Source organism: Trichoplax adhaerens, genomic scaffold (genome assembly GCF_000150275.1).
Source record: "Trichoplax adhaerens TRIADscaffold_1 genomic scaffold, whole genome shotgun sequence".
Lineage (NCBI taxonomy): Eukaryota > Metazoa > Placozoa > Uniplacotomia > Trichoplacea > Trichoplacidae > Trichoplax > Trichoplax adhaerens.
The window spans coordinates 11,128,067-11,143,584 of NW_002060943.1; the positions used below are offsets into that span (position 1 = coordinate 11,128,067).

A 15,518-nucleotide genomic window follows, 5' to 3' on the forward strand; every position below is an offset into this window, starting at 1 on the left:
TTATGATCATTAAAGGAACTGTCTGATCTTGATGGTATCTTTTAGCTAATGCTGGAATTGGCTCCTTTTTACATAAAAAATAAACTGTAATGTAAGCAATTTGTTATCAAATCAGATCATCAACATGAACACAAATCTATAAGAATTTATTAATCAACAGAATCATTTTCATAATTAAAATTAAAACTACCTTCTCAGCTGATCTAAACTTAAGCTATTGTAATTTTATATGTTAATGTTATTGTCTTAGTAGTGTATTAAAATTAGATATTAATCTATAGTATAATGAAAATGACATTTACGTGGTTCATGATGAATTTTACTAGCTCACAAATGTTTGAGCTGCTTAATTACTTTTTGAACCGCTCGATTTACTGATGTTGACTAAAAATGATTTTCGTAGACTGGCACAAAATTTTATATTGCAAATTCACTACAAAGAGAAACATTATTGACATTGTCTGCAGTCGACAGAGAGAATGATCATCGAATTTAGTTATTTTATGATCATAAACTCTAAGAGCTACCTTTGATGTGAAATATCAATGATGCTTATATTATTACTACATATACCCATGTACGATTACAACCTGTCATTTATATTTAGTTTCAAGATTATACAGTAAATGGCTGATTAATATAATAATATACTATTATAATATGGGATATGAATAACTACATTATGAAACGACAATGACTGTTTCAGTTCTTTCTCCATTTTAAGCTGGCATTGCAATCAACTCATTACGACCCATAGGTAGAAAATATTAATGATCATTAGCTTTTTATCTCTAATTCCTCTTACCCATTGATAAAACAACTTTTAAAATGTTGTCAACACAAAAGCTGACAAAATATTACAGAATTTGTGCATAAGATCCAGAAATGTTAACGACTTAAGGCCATTAAATATATTTTAAATATTACGGCGACCTTTTCATTTCATACGGTATAAATGGTAATTAGTACAGTATACTACACAATTAATATTTCATATAAAGATACACAAAATTGTTGTCTAAAATATCAGTAACGATGTGGTTAAGAAGCCATAGTAGCATTGTCAATTTATAGAAAAACTTTAATATACGCGTGTGCCTAACATAGCAAATAACTAATATTGGATGTATTTTGGAAACATGGAGAGTTGCAGCACCCATGAGAAAATATCAAATTTTATAAAGTATGTAGCACCACATAATTCATCTTGACCTTTATTAACACAATAAAGCCATTGGAAGAATTTCACATCAACTGTTGTATTGAATCTATTCGGCACGGTAAATAATTGTATCACCAGTGAGCCTCCCTTCCCACCAGGTATTCTTCCCGTTAATCATTATTGATTCTTACAGCATTTAACCGAGAGTGAAATACAAAGATTTAAAAGTAGTATATAGAGCGAGTCTACCTAGTAAAGAAATTGGTTGATAATCTTAAACTACCTTAACCGTACTCCGTCAATATTAAATCATATTTTAGACCATATGAGCGAATGTAAATCTCCTACAACTAGGATTGATAAGTTGATCGATATTGTACTGTTTTCAATGCATGTGATGAAGTCATCACAGCTCACAATTCAAATCCTTTAAATTATGAAACTATGACGAATGTCTTGACTCAATTATCGTTTTAACTCAAATAACTGTGTGACCTTAACCAAGTATTCTATGCCGGTACATCATTCCATCTATGCCGGTATAATATTAGTTGGATTTTAATTAAATTACCCTGATAAAATGCTATATTTATTTACTTAACAGATAAATTAATAACGAGTGATAGAAATATTAAATTAGTATGAGCTGAAATTGGGAGGTGTCAAAATCTCATCACTTTGCTGCTCTAAATGGCTATCATTTAAATTATTTTTATTTGACGAAAACTTGTTTTTTATTGTAACTTGTCGTGTGCATTTGTACTATATCAATTTTATCGCCATAATATAATATTACATTAAAAGATAATGCAGAATTATGAATAATGAATGATTAGTGATGTTTGACAGACATGAAACGAAAACTTGAGTGGTAAAACTCACTACGTTTTACTACTCTAAAGTTACTATTCTTTAAATTATTTTTGTTTCACTTGCACTCCCCTTTTTTTGCCTATTTGCTAGCCTAGTAGCCTACTATCCTATCCTATCAATTTTATCACGGTCATAAAATGTTGAGTTTACTTAACAGATCGAGAATTTCCGATAATTAGTGACTGCAATATACTGTAAAGGCAAACATAAACTGAAGCTTTAAGCCATGTATAAGCAATATAGAGATATATAATTTCTTTCTTTTGCTACCTTATTAAAGTCACTATCATTACATGAAATTGTTTGATTTCTAACTCTACTTTTATTTGACTGCCAGCCTCCTCTTTTATCCCATTCATTTAATCGTGACGACATAATTCTATGTTTACTAAAGAGATTACGTAATATAACGAATGATTCTAGTAGATGGTGGCTATAAATGAATACCACTGCAAGCTTAAGCGGAAGAATTAATGACTTGACGAATAGTTCTAGTAGATAGTGGCTATAAATGAATACCACTGCAAGCTTAAGTGAAAGAATTAATGACTTGACGAATAATTCTAGTAGATAGTAGCTATAAATGAATACCACTGCAAGCTTAAGCGGAAGAACTAATAACTTGACGAATAATTCTAGTAGATGGTGGCTATAAATGAATACCACTGCAAACTTAAGCGGAAGAATTAATGACTTGACGAATAATTCTAGTAGATGATGGCTATAAATGAATACCACTGCAAACTTAAGCAGAAGAATTAATGACTTAACGAATAATTCTAGTAGATGATGGCTATAAATGAATACCACTGCAAGCTTAAGCGGAAGAACTTATTACTTGACGAATAATTCTAGTAGATGGTGGCTATAAATGAATACCACTACAAACTTAAGCGGAAGAATGAATTACTTTCCCTAGTCTAAAGTATAGCAAGTTGCCATTACTAAATTATTTCCTTTAAGCTTGGAATTTATTTTGGCATAACTACCCTGACCTCCTACTATATGGATGAACTTCACTTGTGTCCTACCGATAAAGTGACGCGTATGACGGGTGACACTTTGGTGACGATATCATGGACGTCAAATCTGCAAACATTGACTCAAGAAATGAGTCACATCCTTGTTGTAACACATCGCATTCTTAATTGAGCGTCATATCGCTGGAATGTCATCCTAAAGACGACAACCTGTAGGAGGTACCTCAATGGAAAACAATCATATCGCTATAGTTCATTATCACTTTAGAGTTACAACAATAGACGCTTTGTCTTGTATTATATTCAGTAGACCAATCATAATATTAAATAATAACCATGCTGATAGGAATAACGAAGACAATATTGAGCTTAATGGCTGGCCTTCTAAATCATCTCAATTGCCAAGCAATATCACGCAGACTGTCATTTATTTCGATATTTATTGGATATCTCTTAGCAATTTCAGAGTTAAAGGCACTATCAATAACAGCACTGGTAGGGGGAAATATTGAACGACAGGGCACATGGTAAATTAGTCCGGGCTTAATTTCTATCGGTAAGCAACTTGGTTGAACGTTTAGGATATAAATTTCAATTTTCGAAATAACTAAACAAGAAGAATGTACAAGCAAGTTTATAGGTAATAAATGAGCCTACTCAGTGATAACTAAGACAACTTTTCTTTTTACTCAATCCAACAGCTTGGTTGCAAGGTGGAAAACAATCTGATTAGGGTGAGTATGAGCATCCTGAGATAAATTTTGCTGTCATTTATATTATAATAATGCAAATGAAAGGCTACTAGCATCGATGAAAACTAAATCTTTTATGTTAACAGGAAAAAACTACAAGAATAATCAAGCTGCAACATTCTTATAGTTGATCATTAGCTTATCGGGAAGGCAAAATAAGTAAATTAGGTAGGGATACAGTAAACTACTTTACCGTGTTTATTTAAATCGAGGTAATAGAAAATCTTCTACCGATGTATAATAGAAAAATTGAATTTGTTAATAAGAAATTAATTTGGCTAATAGAATCGTTCGTATAATATTCAACGCCAAGCAATTTAAACAAGCATGAATTTAATAATAATCTTATTTGGTTCTATTTGATAAATGAACCTGTTTAAAGCTTAATCCAAACCAATTCTTGATAAATTCTTGCTACTACTAGATTCGTGAAGCAATTTCCTTACCAATTAAAAGACAGATGGCGACGAGTAGTACTTCCTGTTTACTTTCATTCATTTTGGTGATTCTTTGTTGCGTAAGTACCGTATTAGACCAAAGAAGTTCAATTTTGGCTATATATTCATACAGTTTTACTAATACAAACAACGAAATGCTATAAGCTTGGATGTTAATGGCTATTACAAAGTCTAGAAATAACAGAAAATAGTCAATTGAATGAGTAAAAATTAAGTTATAATGCATCCCAGGTTTTTTTTCAAGGTTAGCAATAGCTAACGCCCACATACCATCTGGTATAGCCATAGTAATATGAGATACCAGTCGTTAAAAAGCCAATAATCGTCGGCGAACAAATAATTTAATTTTAAGATACTTGATTTAAGTACTTCTTTTTGGAAAGATGCGATGCTACTTTAGCTAATACTACGCTTAGATCATACAGTATTTTATAATACAACAAACTATCATTAGTAGCAAATAAATTGAATACATCAGCAGAGTAATTTTATTCAAAATTTACCTCTACAGTAGACGAACAGTAACGGATAGATCGCCGTGTAATATTTGGCTAAGCACTCTAGTCTACCTAAATTAAAGAAAAAACCTTCTTTTATGGAAATATACAACCTTATCGATTACATAAATATCATGGCTATCACTCAATAGGCTCCATTCGTTTTCAATGGTACCTTAATGAACATACTCTAACTGTTCAAATCAAGGAATCACTTAATATTAACAAAGCATTATAAAGTTAGGATATGATATGATTATAGTTCAATTTACAGTATTTTTCCTTATAAGCATTCAAGTGCAGTAGTTTTACGAACATACAGTATATTACTGAAAGATTACCTCAGCTATAGTCACGGAAAATACTGAAACTATACTACGCCTTTAGTGCTTTCCATTGATTTATACATATAATGTATTATTGCTATTTTGCACTTGAACAATTATTAAGAGTCCACATTAGTTAAGTCTATCCAAGTTTCAGCAATTTTCTCAGATGTATTAGATGATATACTTAAAAGTACTACTTTCGGCTATTAATTAAATCCAATCAGCCTTGTACACTAGTGTCTATCATTAAATTATGTAAACTTCTTCATAGTCTTTGCACATTAATAACTAGAAATTAAAAAAACCGAGGCATAATGCATAGAAATTTCTTCTATTATTATTTAATCCTTTGCTCGTAAGAATGACAATTACATCACTACAGAGATTTCTAGAGCAAATCAATAAATGGTAGCATATTCTTGACATCCATTGTAAATAATGCATTCTACTACTAGTACTAGTTCATTTTTGTAACAGAATTTTAGTTCTATTCTCGCTAATGTACTACTATTCTCCTGTACAACAGTCAGTAATTTTCTATTATGAATTACTATCATGCTGTTAATTTGTTATCGCTATACTATCTTTAAAATCAGAATGGCATGATAACTGTATCTGTCGGCGCTGCATCTGATAATCCGTCAGGTAAGATAAGCAATAGCATATTAAATGACATGATCATAAAAATCATGTTGTGATTACCCAAAATTTCATTACAGTAAAACCTTAATTACCTTGCGTCTTATATGTCAAGATTTAGTTGCTAGAACCCGAGTTCATTCTAACTTTGATGATAGAACACTATAACATTAATTTCTAGATTCTGGTAACTGCTCAAAAACTTACCATCATTTCTCAAATACCATTGCCTCACCGAACTTCCCGGATAAATATCCCGTTTTGTCTAATTGTTGCTGGAAGATTATACTAAACAACACGCAATCGATCTTTTTTCGGTTTTTGGCTTTCAATGTTGAATATCGTCTTCGATGCGCCTTTGATTATGTCATGATATCACCAGGTAGTACTGCAAATAAAACCTGTGATGACATCGCGGCAACATCTAGCAGTTCAGCGATGTGCGGAAACAATATACCACCTCCGGTACAAATCAATAGTAATATCGTCTACATCAACTTTCATAGTGATTCTGTCAATGGAGATAATACTGGCTTTCAGTTAAAATATGAAGGAGGTAATCTTAAATTCTGTTATTGAATGCATTAAATAAGCTCAAATGTTTTAAATTAAAATTCAATCTGATATATCGAATCAATTTTTATAGAAGGATATTGTCTTATACATAAATCATGTAATTAGATGTTACCCTATTTATATAGAACAATTCAATTTGTGTATATTGCTGCTCATGAAAAGCACAGTTACACTAAAGTGATATAAAGTTCATGATAGTGTTTTTTCACTTACCATAACCTTAATGAGCAATTTGATATTTTAACTATCGAAAAATGATGCCTTACTAGGTAGATAATACGTAGTTACTATTTACTAAATCTTATGCTAAGTCGTTAACTTAATAATGAATAACTTTTTAGCATTTGGGCCAGATACAACTAAACTTTATGCAATTGGAGTGCCAAATCAAGTTGGAAATACTTATCAAGTAGTCGAGGGTAAAACTTTTAGTCTAGTATGTCACTTTCAAGTTGCAGTTGAAGGAATTGATTTCCAATGGTATCATCGCAAGAATAATTCTTCATCAGTTTCAATTATGAACACACAATCGGATATTTCAATCTATTCAAATAGTACAACTTCTATAATAACTATTCCCAGTATGCGGTCTGTTGACTCTGGAATTTATACCTGTAATGCATCAACAGCATTACAATCGATCAAGCTTAGCGCCAATTTGAATTTTACACCACAGCCAACCACTAAACCCCTATCAACAGCTCCGAGTATGGTTCCTACATCGTCTGTTGCGACTCAATTTACCGTAGAATCACTCTCTTGTCCAACAGAAGTGAAAGAGAAAATTTTGTGGCCTGCCACTACAGTGGGGAAAATTGCCAAAATAAAATGTATTCCACCATCTGAAGGTAAACAGACACTTCATTCTATTTTAGCAATGTCTATGTAAAAATAAAGAAAGAAAGCAATGAAAAACATAAGACATGATGTATAAATGACATCATATTCCTATACCTTCTCGAGATGCTGACAATAATCTCGGTGTACTAGTCGATAATCATAAAATATTCGTACGTAGTCATAGATTTCAAGATTACCGTAATATTTACTGCGTTTGCAGGTCTCGCTTTCCGTCAATGCTTACCGTTATCTAATGGCGCTGCAACATGGGACATTGTTGATACAACTCGATGCACGACTTTAGTATTTGTGGAACTTAATGCTAAGGTATGTAGAAAGGATAAAACTCGATATTTGGCTGTGACTGGAAATAAAATATATGCAAAAATTGTGATAGTTATTAATTATTATTCCATTTGTGGTACAGTACGCCACAGAATTATTTTTGCCTAAAAACCTTAAGAGGGTTGGCAGATTATTCGACATTACAGTATTCGCAAAATGAACGAAATTGTATAGCAAATCTTTTATACAGTCCTCATTTAACAATCTCTCAGCATCCATTTTTAGTGATTAAAGTTATGAGAATCTTTCTTCTAACTTAGAAGAAGCAGAATTGATGTCGTAGATCGATAAACAGATGATACTTTTACTATACAAAAATTGATTGAATTTATACTTTATAGGCAAATACATCGTTAGGTGATGAACAAGAAAAGTCACAAATACTACAAGAGCTATCGCAAATTACTGTCGCTAACAATTCGCAGCCGATCCAAGCTGGTGATATGATCATTACTAATAATATCTTGGGTAAAATTGCTAGAGAATCGACTATCGTGACAGATATAGACCAACTTGAGGTAATACGTTGTATAATTTGTTTCATCCCATTTTTACGAATGAGAAATTCCGATAATAACTTTAGCTATAATTAAAATACTAATCGATATCTAATTTTTTTCTACATAAGGAATCTTTTTATTTTAAATATTATAGGAATATCGTAGCTAACAGTAAACTAATTAGTATTGGATATATGTGCACTCTACTGTAGTTATCTAAGTTAATAACTCACGCCTTATCATATCCACCATACGTTTAAAAATTATCTAATTTCTATCAGTGCGCAAAAATACAGTTCTACTTTCGGCCATAATCGTCGTATAATGATTTAGATATAGTATGTCTCTAATACATAATTTATTAACGTGATTATATCCGATTAACTTAGAATTTCCTTGTGACCAGCAATAACTTGCTTGATAATAGCAACAAAGAACAATGGAGAGCAATATCGGCTGTAAATACAACAATAACATACGCTTATTATTCATGCTTGATCAACTGATATGTTAGAAGCCTGTCAAAATCAATATTAGTCAGTAATTGATGTAGTTATGTAACAAATATTAGAAACAACCTGGTGCAGCAGAAACCATTCAGAATCTAGATTTATTTGCTGGCAAATACGACTTGAGAGACACATATGAATTAACTCTGACCCTACCCAACCTTGGTAAGCAATTTTCTTCAAATTTTCGATATTAGTGTTAATCCACGTAACCAAGAGTCTTACTAAAGTTTGCGTATATGTCGCAAATTTAACACTGTCCAAGCTCGTTACTTTTTATGACCATCCAGTAAATAATACATTCTATGGTATGCATTAAACTTTGTTTTCTAGTGTTAATGGGCACTCCTCTTTAATTTTATAGTCATGACGTTATTAGATGTACCGCCTGAAGACAAACGACCAATTACTTTTCCAGCTAATGTAACGGATACATCAGTACCTTGGTGGAACGGAAACAAAATCACATTACCTGCGGCTTTATTTTCAGGTACTTAACGTAATGTAATTTCGATTCTTTTTCTAAATATATTGCATCAGAAGGAATTATCGGTGCTGATTCTAATTTAAGAATGTATTCAAAAATTATAGATCGTGAAAGTCTTTCCAGAGTCACCAACTTCATCTATAAGTCATTAAATGAATTCTTACCTTATTCAACTGATGACGAAACCGGTGACATGTAGGCAAAATTATAAATATCACTAAATTTAACTATAATTGCCTATATAAAACTCTTTATTATACTGTATATTTATTGCCGTATTAAAGTTACGAGGCAATGGTTTGAATGTTTATGTACGATTTAACTCAACTCATTTAAATCACCGGATAATATTTACTTATTCTCTCATACGATTTCTAATAGTAACAATGACCCTAGTGTCATAAACTCTCAAGTAATTTCAAGTACTATTCAGAATAGAACCGTAACTGGGTCAGATCAACCGGTGGAAATAGTTTTGAGGCACCTTAAGGTCAGAAAATTTGCTATCTATTCTTAAAACTTGTTTAATTAGACATTATTCACAAAGTCTGATATTTCTTATATAGTATTAAAAATACTGTTAACGTGAAACTAACAGTTTATTGCGGTTAATATTAATCCTAAAATTTGTAGGATAAAAATACAGCGAATACAACGCATGAGTGTGTATTTTGGAATTTTGATAACAGGTTGTTACCCATTCATGCTTACATAGCTTTGCAAATGAGAGGAGTAGATACAAAGGTTGATTGTATCTCCTTTTATCGTTGCGAATCTATCTAAGATAGGCAAAAAATATTTCTTAGTTAGTCTTTTTAAGATGATCTAGGCGATATCTTAAACTATAACATTTATTTCATTGCTAAAGTTATATAGCTGGTGGTGACTGGTCAAACTATGGTTGCCGGAAGAATTTCTCTAACGCTACTGTAACAGTCTGCCATTGCGATCATTTAACGCATTTTGCGGTATTGGTCCAAGTCAGAAATGCTACGGTAAGAGCTTTTATTAGTAATTACGAAAGAGCTATTTTAGGGCGACCCCCTTAAACTCTCAATAACATAAATTCTTTCAATCACAATAATTCTCGTCATCATTTTATTGACTTTTATTTACCTACAGATTAGTCCACCAGTATTGCTATCACTACAAATCATTACCTATGTGGGCTGTGGAATTTCTATCTTATGCCTCTTAATAACTTTGATTCTGTATATCATCTTATGGAAGTATGAATTCATGATTTCATTTAATTTACAAGCATTACTTCAGAATTAGTTCTTAATTCGACTTTAAAGACTGCCTAACAATTTGTCTGCTTTTATTAATGTAGATATTTTGAAGGGAGAGTGGTTATTTTTATTCACTTTAACCTCATGTTGTGCTTACTCATGTCCAATATACTAATAGTCTCCAGCCTTGGTTTAACAAAATATAAAGTAAGAGCCTTAGAAAATATAATAATTCAAACTAGCGAAGTTTTTCTCTATCTAATAACTTTACGTAAAATATTTATCTTAATAATTATCAAAATATTCTTTATGTTGACGAAATTATGTTTTGTATAGAATTTAAACTGAATTCGGGTTCTTCTTTTATAGTTAATATGTACGATGACAACAGCGACGCTCCATTTTGCATTGATAGCATCCTTTATGTGGATGCTTGTCGAAGGTTTACATGCTTACATTAAAATAGTTAGGGTATTTAGCTCTGGCATTAAACTTTGGCTATATTTTATAATTGCTTATGGTAAGTGATATATACATTAGACTTTTTAATTCTACTTTTCAACAATAAAAATCACTACAACATTCGATATATGCTATGAGTGGCTACCTTGCATATTTATGAATGCGTAGATAAATCTATCATACAGTGATATTATTGTCCATTTTCTTACTAAATTATAGGATCCGCTCTCGCTGTCGTAGGAGCTACTATTGGAATAGCTATCTTAGCTGCAGGTTTACCAGCTTACGTTGGTACTTTCGGGTATGTTATTTCATTTGCTGGCGTAACGGTTTTACTACTCTTCAAAATACTTAGAACCGGATTAATAGCTTTCTATCCCTGAATGATTTATATAAATGACTAAACAAGTTTAAAAAAACCTTTATTAAATATTTTTATACTATTTTTTAATACATTTATTACTGCACAAATTGCAGGTGCTGGCTATCTATCGATCCACCAATTATTTTAGGTTTCCTTGTTCCGATTGGAGTGATTATTATGGTGCGTTTAATGCTAAACCACATAGTTTCCAAATGTGGACTGTTATAGCAACGGAATAATTAAAATTCTTTTATAATTCCATGATACCTTAGATTGGTAAACCTAAATTTGTAATCGTTTTATTATCGTTTTTAATTTTTTTTATTCGATTGCAACATAATTTTGTGAACCCTGAAAGATCAATATCATTTTCTTGATATTGGTATTGAAAGAACATATTACGACCGTTAGTAAAGCTCCTAGAAAATCAGACGATAAACAAGTCAAGTTAACGAAGTAAGTAAAATATGAAACTATTTCAATACCTTTAAAAATATTAATCTTGATGTATTTAGGTAGTAAAAATATACCAAACATTTTATCTGATTTTAAAATCTAATTCTCATAATTAATAGCCTTAGTAGAAATAGAAATTAATAAAAGATTTATATTATAAAGTTTTGGAATAGTGAGTAATAATTAACAGGTAACACAAATATAAAGTCAAGTACACTGAGCTCGAATTGAAGAGAAGAGTAGTTCAAACTCCTACCTGCACTTCTTAAATATGCTTAAATCAATTTATTTACGGCAACAAAGTTGCTTGCAATTAGACTTGAGCCATCAAATAAAAGGCTTCTCTTCAAGTTGATAATCGATATATTTTACCGTGGGTATCCACTGGATTAAGATATTATTGCTTTTCTAATACTCTCCAATGTCGAACATCTTCACAATTTCAGTACAATAATTATTATAGTCCTTGTACCATACTTATTTAACCGACTACTATTAGTATTTAACATTGCCTAATTATATTCTCATTAAAGGCGAATAAGTACAGTTATAATAGATTTCTCATTTTAAAAAAATTTTTAGATTGGTTATTAAAGACCTATTGATTTTATTGCCGTTACTTGGCTCTGGATGGGTATTGGCATGTCTAGTCTTTATAACTAACAATGTTATAATGCAATATCCATTTGCAATAGTGAACTCTTTACAGGTAATCAGTAAACTATACAGACTATTAAATACGATCAGCGAATGTGATCTTGCTTATTAATATCTGTGATATCGTCCGTGTCTAATGTGGGTTTTTAATGAAATTTAAAGCCTCTAACTATACTTTAACAAAAGCTATTTGGTTATCCTTAGGGATTCTTTATATTTATATTCCACTGCGTAAGAAGTGAAAAGGTTTGTAGGAAGTAGATTCGACAATAATAATTTATAATTTGAAATAACATTCTACTTTATCGGGGATGATGTTAGTTACAAATAATTAAATTACTTAAATAATATCTATAGTATCGTTAGGATTAATAGCCTAATAGTATTCTGGTAGAAGATCTGTCGTAATATCCGTTGTAGTCTAGTTCTAGACTATCCCACATTATTAAGTGTATATATTCGAATAGTATGTTACTCCGGTACCGTAGCATTTTATGATTGGTTCAGTGATTGAATAAGTATAATATGAAAGCTGCTTTACTTACAAACATACTTGGAAATAAATTGTAAGGCACAAGTCGGCACATTTGATAGCAAACATATTTTAAGACCAGTTTTAATCTTCAATTCTATATTCTGCTATCGTACTATTTCCTATTATAATTGAGTATATACTACTCAATGATACTCTAATAATTTTACATGGAGTTTATTTTGAGAGCTAGTAAAGGATGAAATAGCTTTATTCACACTTTCTGTTTTATACAATATACCAAGATACGAACAAAAATAAAACCACTCATTCTGTAGTGTCTTTGTTAAAGCACTTTGTAGTAAATGCATCTGTATAGCTAAATATTTATGGCAAAGTATTAATTCCAAGCTGACTCTTTCTATATACTCACTACTGCATAAATATGTGCTGTAATTGCAGATTAAAAAACTATAGTTTTAAATCATCAAGTACCGCATAGCACGCTGCAATTGCCCTCATAGGCTATAATAACTTTATTATAATATCATGAACGAGTTTGGGTAAGGCCAGTTAGGACTCCTCCATTCCTAAATATCTAATTCACTTCTTTTTGTATAAAGGTAAAGAAAGCATGGACTACCAGGAAAGTTAAGCGAATGAGAATAAAAACTGATATTGCAAGGTACAATAGATAAAATTGATGTAATACACCGTATTGAGTTAGTAAATTACTAACGATGAAACGATTTTATCGACAGCTATAAATTCTAACACTTAAATAATAAGTATCAAAAAAGATGAATAGCTATGAATTGAAATGCTACTTATGGTTAGTGTTAAGCTTATTCTTATTTTAAAACAAAATTTAGAAAGCATCAAGGGCTTAGCACGCCTCAAATGACCCCTAAATCGACAACCAAATCATCGTAAGTTACATATATATAATCAGTTACAAAGGATACCACAGTTACAATTTATCTTTATTAGCAATTAGATACGACATGGATTTCATAAATATACAAAATTAAAAATATCTACGTTAGAAGTTTTCATTATAGTTATTTCTAAAAGATTTTAAAAAAGTAATGCTGGCACTTTTAGTAAGAGTAGTGCTTATATTCATGCAAATTAAAGCTAATACAGACGCAATAAAATATTTAATGTTTAATTAGATCAGTAGCAGCTTCTGAAGCTCGGAAATCGCATCTTCATGGAACAAAGTTTGTGCTTGAGATTGAAGATGCGGATGATGATTCCTTGCACAGTAATCCTCAAGTTGAGCTATCTAAAGAAACTACTAATCGGTACCTAACCACAGCTCCAGCCACTAAAAATAAGAGATTGGGCAGTACCGAAAGCCTTGACCAAAATTCTAATGACCATTTGTCTATTTCTCAATCACCTTTTCATCGGTCAGAAACTAGTTTAAGCCAACGATCACGAAATTCTATTAAAAGTGTCAATTCACCAAATGACGATGAAAATGAAGACACTGACAGATTGAGTCAGTCTAACAGTCATCAATCGCGACTTTCTATTAAAAGTACGCATTCGGATGATAGCGATAGATTGAATCGATCCAATAGTCAAAGCAGCTATAAAGCCAAGAATATTGATATCGATCCAACTAATAACGCGAATGATGATGAAACTCCAGTTATTATTAGAAATCAAATGCTAACTTTAGACAAAAATACCAAAGATGGCCAACAAGCTAACACCAATAATACCTATTCAATAGAAGTAACCAATTTAAATCCTGATATCAGTCGTCAAGATCTAGAAGATTACTTTCAAGCTTTCGGTGCAGTCATATCAGTAGGTCAAATTAATCGTAAAACAAATAATTTGGATGGTAGGGCTAGATTATTTACTACTGTTGTCCTTAAGCTTAGCGATACTATTGAAGCGTTATTAGAGCACAACCATATCATTAATGATTGCGTAATAGCAATCCACCATCATAGCAAGCCCAGTTCAGCTACTGATCAATATAGAGTTATTGTAACTGGTCTGAATAAATCCATTTCCCGTGAAATGCTTCAAGCTAAATTCTCGGAATATGGCGAAATCAGTAATATTGAATTTGATAATATCTATTTTCCAACAAGTTGTTGTATTACCTTTAATGATTTAAATTCTTATGAGCACGCTATTAGCAAGAGACATAGCCATATTGATGGGCGTCATCGAATATCTATTATGGCTTCAACAAGCGTTAATAGATTTTTCTAAACAAGTTATTATTAAACTTCAGCAGGAGCTTATTTTTTATCTTACGTGCTATTTATCTAATTGGATTCACTTCATATCGATAACAGGATTGATAAAATTGGTGTCTAATATCCAACTTGCATATAAAATTTTACGCTAGATCAATGCAAAATTTAATGTGATTTACGGTAAATGATTGATGTTAAACAGCTATGATAAAATAGCTATGATAAAATATGTTGATCATATTTTTTCCGATTCTATGTTGAGCAATGGTGGTAATTGAATCGATTACATTTTCGGCTTTTATAGGTAAAATAGTATCTTCACTAATCCAGTCCATATTATTGGTATTGTACTAATTCATTATTTTTTTAAGTACTACTTTTAAGATTCGGTATTATGTGTACAGTAAATAGATTAATTAATGCTATCGTAGCTATCATATATTAGGAAACGTTATTTATCAAACATTTTGTTACAAGATTAAATAAAATATTGATCTGTTGGGATTGATATCATAGAAATCTTTCTCTATAACGCCTTTAAATACAGTAACCAATAATACATTGTTTTTTCGTTGATTATAAAACAACCAATTCATCATTTATTGGAACTAAATTAAACAGTTCTAATACGCGTATTATTTTTAAAGCAAATTTTCCATCATTTTATCATTACTGAGTTATTACAAATTCGGGTTGATACTTA

General features: G+C 31.2%; 1 protein-coding gene across 1 annotated transcript; it reads left to right on the plus strand.

The window, feature by feature from the left end:
* Window positions 1–4,445: 4,445 nt before the first annotated feature.
* On the plus strand, window positions 4,446–14,828 carry TRIADDRAFT_52620 (uncharacterized protein; the record flags this gene model as incomplete). Its single annotated transcript, XM_002108261.1, has 23 exons — window positions 4,446–4,469; window positions 5,648–5,696; window positions 5,872–6,246; window positions 6,608–7,114; window positions 7,327–7,433; window positions 7,793–7,969; window positions 8,523–8,625; window positions 8,825–8,950; window positions 9,052–9,142; window positions 9,329–9,437; window positions 9,581–9,636; window positions 9,816–9,942; window positions 10,070–10,176; window positions 10,281–10,386; window positions 10,549–10,699; window positions 10,861–10,942; window positions 11,119–11,185; window positions 11,364–11,461; window positions 12,044–12,170; window positions 12,323–12,364; window positions 13,214–13,275; window positions 13,463–13,519; window positions 13,766–14,828. The coding sequence occupies 23 exons, from the start codon at window positions 4,446–4,448 to the stop codon at window positions 14,826–14,828; spliced, it is 3,813 nt and encodes a 1,270-aa protein (XP_002108297.1).
* Between the last annotated feature and the right edge of the window lie 690 nt (window positions 14,829–15,518).